General features: G+C 40.2%; 1 protein-coding gene across 4 annotated transcripts; it reads right to left on the minus strand.

Annotated features, from left to right (window-relative positions):
* Positions 1-1,094: 1,094 nt before the first annotated feature.
* Positions 1,095-8,260, minus strand: LOC105938825 (beta-1,3-galactosyltransferase 1). Of its 4 annotated transcripts, none has more exons than XM_012880732.3 (2): positions 7,557-8,173; positions 1,095-4,067 (listed from the first exon to the last, which is right to left on the minus strand). In XM_012880732.3, the coding sequence occupies exon 2, from the start codon at positions 4,058-4,060 to the stop codon at positions 2,813-2,815; it is 1,248 nt and encodes a 415-aa protein (XP_012736186.2). In that variant the 5' UTR covers positions 4,061-4,067; positions 7,557-8,173; the 3' UTR covers positions 1,095-2,812. The 4 variants fall into 4 exon arrangements, 3 of the variants coding, with proteins under 3 accessions (XP_012736186.2, XP_035991763.1, XP_035991764.1); XM_036135870.1 differs by lacking the exon at positions 7,557-8,173 and adding an exon at positions 6,763-6,907; XM_036135871.1 differs by lacking the exon at positions 7,557-8,173 and adding an exon at positions 4,734-4,762.
* Between the last annotated feature and the right edge of the window lie 565 nt (positions 8,261-8,825).

Genomic DNA, 8,825 nt, shown 5'->3' on the forward strand with positions numbered 1-8,825 from the left:
TTTTTAACATCCATCTCTGTGAATAATTAATAGCACAAAGACTAAATGACACTGTGGGTTGAAAACAAGCAGAATGAAACAAAACATTTTCGACACATGCGTCTATAATCCCCGACACTTTGTGACACTGTAACTGGAGAATACTGCACCTGAGGATCGTGTCCAGTGTTGTTCAAATAAACACAAGGTTACCTGAGCCTCTGTGCAGGTTTGCAACACTTTAAAAAGTTTCCCTTAAAAAGAAAACCTGCAATAAAATCAACTCTTTTTCATTTTACCCAATATTTGCACAACCCCAACAAAAACAAAAAATAAATCAGTATAAAATGATATAAAACATTATAAAAGTAACGATTTGATAAACATTTTAATTTATAAAATTAAACAGTATTTAACATTTATCAATGGAGTGCAGAGAGGAATTAAAGGAGTTTCATATTTTTGCCTAAATACACATTAATACATGAATTACTGGGAACATACCTCTCTTCTGTGGAGGGCCACTAAAAACTGACATTTCCAAAAATTAAACCTGTACTTTGGCCCATTTTTATAAGTATTATTGTATAATTGTCTAAAAACAACAAAAAGTCATCATCACCCTCGGTGAGCAAATTATTTTAAAGGATTGTGGCTATTTTGTCCTGAACAACAAGTCATGGTGTTCCTTAAAGTTTCCCACCAGGGTTTTTCCAGACCTGTAACCATTAAAAGTCAGGTTTATAATAAAAGATAACTTACAGGATAACCATGATCCTGAAAGTTAATCTTTAGCAGTGAGAGGCAGTGAAACCGATCAAGCATAAAAAGTAAAACGTTGTTTTTCTGCCCTAAACAGCATCTAGTTTCTTTGCTCCCTAAGTCAGTAACAAACTCTGTGAGGGGTCACTTAAACTTTTGGGGTTGCATTGAAACTAAAAGCCGTAATTTCAGGATTTTTTTCTACTGTTGTAGTAAAGCTGCATGTATAAAATTATCTTAAAGACTTAAGTAAACGCCTACTAACATCTTTTGGTTTATTGTTTGGTTTTTTAATGTTCCTAATGATCTAATGTGCATAGACCAATAACATTATAGTTAACATTTTCAGTTGAACAAAATTAATTTGTATTGTGTAATTATATTAGAAATAAGGTGTATATTTATTAATTTATTGAAAAACAAAACAATTACTAGAGGAAAATATATACTGGCAGGTACATATAAAAGCGTGATAGAAGGTCAGGAAGAGCGACTGCCTTGCTGGCTGTGCATGATGGGATGAAATGATAAACTAATGCTACAAATTACACTGGCCAGTGGCGCCGCTGCAGACGGACCTCTGATTTTGGTCTGGATTTATCCAAATATGCCAGAACTGTGCCAAATTTAATTCAATTCAATTCAATTCAATTTTATTTATATAGCGCCAATTCATGAAACATGTCATCTCAAGGCACTTTACAAAGTCAAAATCAATCATATTATACAGATTGGTCAAAAATTTCCTATATAAGTGTGTTTTTCATTTTATAAAAAGGGAAGCTGGTACAATAAAAGAGCTGATTTCCATTGCACATGAAACAGGCTTTGGTAATAAAATTTACTTTTTGTTTCCTCAACATGCACCATTGTGCACGGCATAAATCTATAAACGGAAGAGAAAAGTCATAAATCATAACTCATATTTTGTTTAAAGGTAGGATTCTCTTGTTTTTAATGATACTGACCTTGATAGAGTTAAGCATGTCAGGGCAGAGTCAGCAATCTTTCATAGACTGTTAAATGACCTTTTGTGTGTTTAAAATGCTGTAAAACTGAAAGTATTTGTTTTATAAACATCAAAGCTTCCTACTTGGAGGCATTTATGAAAAGAAAAAACGTAACCGTTTCTGACTTACTTTTAAAACGTTATAAAATAGGTGTGGCTCTGTTTGGCCTGAACGAACTCGGCCCCAACGGGCTTAATGGGTCGAACCTTCCTTTTGCATCCACTTCCCCTTTCCTCTCAGCATCATGAGGAGGACAACATTCAGCCGTCCTGCTCCCCAGACAAGGAACGCCTCCTGCCAGACATCCCAAATATTGACTCTCTCCCTCCGTTTAAATCAGTACTCAAAACTTGTTTGTTTAAGGAATCTTATTATGTATTTTTATTGCATTTTAATTACTGTTTTATAATGTGGCTTTTATTGTACAGTGCCCTTGAGTTTTTCAGTATGCTGGTGAAGATTCTCAGTCATCCAGGAAGTTTCAGTTTAATTTACATGTTATCTAAGCCATAACAAGGCCTTTTGGGGCAATAATATAAAGCTTGGAATGCCACACTACTCCAGACATTTGAATAGAGAAAGCTTTCGTCTTCAAACTTCCGGGAAAAAAAGTCCAGTTGTTTTTTTGTTTTGTTTTTTACTTTTTTTGCTTTTTTGGAACCATTGCTCAGTACTTTAGAAGCATTTTTACCAGATATGTTTTTACTCTCCCTTAGATGCACCAACATCCAGCTCACTGGTGTCCCGGATCATGTTTTAACATTTGGAACATGTTGATGACTTAATAAGTGTTCAGGAGCGAGCACTAATGAAGGTCAGATTACTTCGACTAAAGATGTAAAAGGTTAGGTAGTACCAACTCATGCCATAGACTTCATCTAAGGCGAGACAATCGAGTCCTGAATCCTGTCTTTAACACAAATAATAAATGTATCATCAATATTTTATGGTAACCATGGCTCATTTTCCTAGTCAAGCTAATATGTAAATATGTAAACATGAAGTGCTGAGCAAATTCTGGCTTTATTTTCAAACAATATAATTTATACCTTTTTCTCGGATCAACAGTACCGACCCGGTTTCTTAAAGTCTCTCCAAATCTGGACAATATCCATATTTTCCCGAGTTGTGGTGGCGATTAACCTGGAGTAATCACAGCGGCTGTAACTCTGAGGAAATACATGGAACAAGAACCAGTTTGGAGGATCTGTTGGGAGGATACCCAGGTGCTTCATACACAAGCCCAAATATGCGTCTTCAATATAAAGAGCTTTAACATGTCTGGACGCCTCAATGAGCTTTTTGGTGAGGTCCAAAGACAAGATGTAGCCCAGACCCAAAGCGTAGGGAGGGTAATAAGCATCACTGAGAAGATCCTCAGGCACGTACCATTTGGAATTGGGATTCCTCAAGACTTGTCCTCCATGCGCCACTAGGCCGGTCATGTAGTTTGTCCTCGGGGCTTTTAGGAGCAAGGCGACAAGATTGGGAACGTTCAGGAACATGTCTGAATCAATTTTCATGGCAAAAGGGGCGCTGGAGCAGAAAGAGTTCAGCCACTCCAGCATCACCATGGTCTTTATGGTCAGGTTCTTGTAGCAGTCCACAAAGTCGCTCTGGATGAGGTCGTGATGTTCTTTGCTCTCCTGCAGCAGCTGCTGGTGGACCTGCTGTGCATCGTCTCCAGTCTGCATCCCCAGTAAGAAGAAGAGCCTCACCTCCTGACCCTCAACCAGCTTCTCGCTGCCCCAGGTGCTGCGGATGACGTCACGGTGAGCTCGGTTGCGTGGCGCCACCTGGACGATGAGAACCACGAACGGCTTCTCCTGCTCACATGTCAGTGGCTCGTTCATGGTGAAGTGGTACTCATAGGGGTACTCCACCAGGTACGGTCCAGGAGATACGTAGGGAACCGCTGTCCGTCTGCTAGCTTGGGTTGTTAGCATCTTCTCAGGCACCGGTGAAGAAACGCTCCGCTGCCGTTGGGTGGTTGGTTTGTCTTTTGGTGAGATGCTTGTATTTTGAGGAAGTTGAGCTGTGGTCGTTTCACGTGTCAACCCAGTAGAAGCAGCAGCTGTCGGCTCAGCTGTGGATCTACTGGTGTTGTTGGAGACGGTGCTTTGTTTTCTGAACGGCATGAATAGTTTTGTAGAATGACTTTGCATCCACTGTTGAGGGTTCCACTCGGGCGCCATGTCCTTTACGTTAGAGTAGTAGAAAAAGAGCACGACTCCGAGAACCAGAAGGATGAAGAAGGTGTGGCGCCGTGAAAACCCAAAACATCTCTTGTTTTCTGCACCGTTCTCCATTGTCTGTCTGAAAAAAAGATAAAAGAAATATAACCTTTAAAGAAATGTTTTAACTTTATTCTAGCATCCCTCAGTTTTCAGTTTGTAAAATGCTGTTTAAAACATCTGTTAGAATTAACATAGTGATGCAGCATAACAATTTCCTTCCTCTTGTTCAGAAAACCTTTGTCACGGCTTCCTTATTCTCCGCTTGTTTCTTTCAATGGTCATGCAGAGAGAATAGGAAAGGAAATTTTTTATTGCTCATTTCAGTAACAAAACAATTCAAAGTGCTGAACACAAACACAACAAAAGAGAAGAAAATATGCTGAGGAAAGCACATTGCAGTAGAATAATTGAAGCGAGTCGAGGCAAGTTTAACTACAAGTTAATCTAAGGATGTTTCCGTTATCAGTCAAAGGCAGCCGTAAACAGTTTGAAGGAACTCAGGCTTTCTGCACTTTTACAGTTTTCTGGAAGTTTGTTCCAGATCAGTGGAGCATAGGAACTAAATGCTGATTCTCCATGTCTGGTTCTGGTTCTGGTTCTGGTTCTGGTTCTGGTTCTGGTTCTGGTTCTGGTTCTGCAGAGCAGGCTGGAGCCAGAAGACCTGAGTGGTCTGGAGGGTTGATGCCCTGATAACAAGTCTGTGATGCATTTAGGTGCTAAGCCATTTAAGGATTTATTTACTTACAGGAGGATTTTAAAGTTTATTCTCTGACATCCAGGGAGCCAGTGGAAGGACTTTAGAACTGGGGTGATGTTCTCTACTTTCTTAGTCTTAGTGAGGACGCAGGCAGCAGCGTTCTGGATCAGCTGCAGCGTTCTGATCCACTTTTTAGGCAGACCTGTGAAAACACCGTTGCAGTAATCAATTCTACTAAATATAAACGCATGGATTAGTTTTTCCAGATCCTGCTGAGACATCAGTCCTTTAATCCTGGAAATGTTCTCCAGGTGATAGAAAGCTGACCTTGTAATTGTCTTTAGATGCTTTTGGAGGTTCAAGTCTGAGTCCATCACTACTGCCAGGTTTCAGGCCTGATCAGTGGTTCCTAGCTGAAGCGACTGAAGCTGTGTGCTAACTTTTGATCTCTCCTCTATTGGTCCAAAAATTATTACTTCAGTTTTATTTTTATTCAATTGAAGAAAATTTTGGCACATCCAAGCATTGATTTCTTCTAGGCATTTATTCAGTGCTTGAACTGGTTCATAGTCACCTGGTGACATGGTGATGTAGAGCTGTGTGTCATCTGCATAGTTATGGTAGCTGATGTTGTTGTTTTTTATTATCTGGGCTAGGGGGAGCATGTAGATATTGAATAGGAGGGGACCCAGGATGGACCCTTGGGGAACCCCACATGTAATTTTTGTCATCTCTGATGTAAAGTTACCTACTGATACAAAAAAGTCCCTGTCCTTTAAGTAGGATTCAAACCAGTTGAGAGCTGTACCACAGAGGCCGACCCAGTTCTCCAGGCGTTCTAACAGAATGGAGTGATCGACAGTATCTAATGCTGCACTGAGGTCCAATAGTACCAGCACTGTGGTTCTTCCACAGTCTGTATTTCTATGGATGTCATTAAAAACCTTAATAATAAGGGCGGTCTCTGTACTGTGGTGAGGAAGCCAGACTGGAATACGTCAAAGCGGCTGGTCGTTGTTAAGAAGGTGTTTAATTGTTGAAACTCATCTTTTTCTATAATCTGACTGATAAAGGGGAGGTTTGAGATGGGCCTGTAGTTCTAGAGTAGAAGTTTGTCTAAATTATTCTTTTTCAACAGTGGTTTGATAATTGTGCCCACAATAATTAAACAGTCGTAATCAACACATGTCACAGATCAGGTCATTGAAATAATTGAAAAAGTTTTATTTGGACTTAGGAGGCCTGTAAACAGCATAGTTTATATTGGGTTACCTGATTATTTCCTGCCAGAGATCTAATGTTTAGTAAAGCCAGCTTATATGATTTAGTTGTTCATATTGTCTCTGTGTCTGGTTGCATCTGACAATTTATGTTTAATACAGTTTGTTCTTTCTGCCACATATCACAGATATTTTACAGCTGTGGTCCATCAGAGTCCACTTTTTGTCCCGCTGAGCTCTGGGAGAGTCCTCCTGTATTAGTGATAAAGTCACTTTCTGGGTCTTTATCTTGACTCTACTGGGCTTATTATCTGTTAATGTACTTGTTGTACTTTGAAGGCTGAGCTAATGGTGGATGGTTGACAGAATATAACATGTTGGAAAATTAGGAGTTTTGCATCCGACCTATTTAGAGAGAAACCATCTTTTTTTTCCCCAGAAAATATTCAAATTGTCAGTAAAGATTTTGTAGCACTTTCCTTTTTTTTCAGGCAGTTATTAAAGCATCAGAAGTCACAAAAGGTCCACTGAGAAACACCTTGATATTAAGAACTTGAACTTTATTTAGCAGACGAATGAATCATCCTTCAGTACTTCGGATTTTTCTTTCTGATAACATCACTCAAGGCTTCAGTGTGAATTATGTGTTTTTCCACAATCAGGTGCTTTTATGATCTCTATAAGGTTCAGTGAGCTATAAGATACCGGGTTAAGGTCATAGAGAAACACTTCTGTGCTTTTCTTGTTGCAGAAGCTTTTAACCGCATTTTCAGCTGCATTGCCTAATAGTGAAGTTTGTGGCCGCGTTCTCTGCCAGCTTAGGAGAAGACCGTTTAGAACGAAGATTGTTGACATACCTTTGATTGTTGTTAGGAGACGGACTATTTTCCTGGGTGTCATGTTGAAGTGGAGCAAATTTATTCTTTAGTGGGATATAAATATTTCCAGCTGCTTCTCTCCCATAATTTGTTGTGAAAACAACTCGCTGATGTCGTCTCCTTTTCCCTGAGGTAAAATCTCTGTAATGTCGGTCGGTTCTCCCTACCTAGGTGCGAAGTTCTACCTGTGCGCCATCTTCCTTAATCCTTTGACTTTGCGCCCAGAGCGGGAGGGGGGGGGGGATCTGCAGATAGGTTTATTCGCATTTCCATCACTGTTCTGTCTCTTGGCTGAGTCACTGAGCTGATTGTCACTGTTAAGAATCACACTCTTAAGAGTCGCGTTTATCGACACATTACTTTCAACTCAGTAATTTTAATTTTCTTTGTGGTGAAGCGAGGCGTTTTGACATGGGCTGGTTCTACGCTACATCCTCTTCGGGTCGATGAGTAATTCTTTAAATAACCACCTTTTCACCGAGAAGTCTGTCTAGCTCCTCTGTGGTGTAAAGAGGCATCTTGTGCTGACGGCGACTGGTCCTTTTGTCGGACGCAAATTCAATAACATTAGAAAAAGTAAATAAAAATGTAGAATAAATTGATCCTTGAGAGACACAGATCTAAAGTAGTTCAGTCCAGCTTTCTGTAGTTTTGGCTCGGAGATAAAAGGTTAAGAGCAAAACATTGCAAGCAAACAGGTAGCAGAGGAAATAGAGTCGGAGCAGGCAGAGAAGCGGAGAGGTTTAGAGAAACTATTTTCAAAAACGACATACCTTTGTCCAACCGTGGCAGAGTGGAGCTCCGACTGCTGCCCAGACTGCCCAATGTCTAAGATTGTCCCCTAGTTGTGTCCATTTGTTGCAGGAAATGCTGCTCCGTTGAAAAATTAATGGCACCGCTTCAGCATTCTGTTGCAGTCAGGTGTGAGTCTCCATGACCATTACAAGACACCAAAATTAAAGAGCTGTCATGGTATTCACCCTGCGGCTATAAACCCTGCTGATCAGGTAACCATGACTGCTCCGCTGGTCTTAACTTCAGAACTGCTGCCGCACCTTTATTTACTCCTCCTCCTCCTCCTAAATACTCTGGAGGCCCCAGGAACACCTCCCTTTGTCTGAGCTGGTGGCCCATTGTCCCTCGTGTTACGCTTAGCCAAACATGGGGGGGCAAAAAGGAAGTAAGAAAGAACTCATCTGCTCATGAAACTGCATTTTCACCACGGTTTCCGGCACCGTGACTAAGAAACCTTCAACACTATCCAGTGAGAATTCTTGTTTTCTTCTCGCTTGAAGTCAGAATACCTTTGAGTTTCTGATGTCAAAATTTGAGGAAGTTCACGCTCCCCCCTTTTTTTTTTCTAACAAACTGTATTTTTAAGCAGTTCAAACATTTTATAAATAACATTTAATGTTTGAAGTTTGAAGAAATTATGATCATGGTCCTTTGCGCGATAAGATTCAGCCTATGACCTTCCAGCCCTGATAAGATACAGACTTTGAACTGCTCCTCTGTAAGCGGAGCCAAAGACTCACCCTGAGCCGTTACAGACCTCTAAACGGCTTTTTAGGTCGTTCTGGTAGCCTTGGTGTCAGCCCAGGTGTTGGTGTAATCTAGACGCATTTAGCTGCCAACTACAACGGATAACACGTGACTTATTGAAACTTGCTGAGATGTTAGTTTCTCTCTTCGCCCTCAACGTTAGCTCTGTTTTCACAGTACTGCCTGATCTTGGCTAAGTGGAAGAACATTTGAACTACGCAGAGAGAAATAGTCCAAGAAGTTGTTGTTGTTGTTTTTGTAATTTGGATGACTATGGCTTACAGATAATGAAAAACTAAAATGTAGTGTCTAATAAATTTTGAATGCTGTGGAAAGATGATAGTGTCATGATTTTAGGTTCTGTCTTAGTTTTGGATTATGGAATAGTTTGGGTTTGATTTTGGTCTTTGCTTTATATTATTCTGTCAGGGTTCTGCAAGCTTTCAGTTCAGTTCTGTCAGTCACTTACCTGCCTCTAATTACTTCCACCTGTTCTACTT

Source organism: Fundulus heteroclitus, chromosome 4 (genome assembly GCF_011125445.2).
Source record: "Fundulus heteroclitus isolate FHET01 chromosome 4, MU-UCD_Fhet_4.1, whole genome shotgun sequence".
Taxonomy (NCBI): Eukaryota; Metazoa; Chordata; class Actinopteri; order Cyprinodontiformes; family Fundulidae; genus Fundulus; species Fundulus heteroclitus.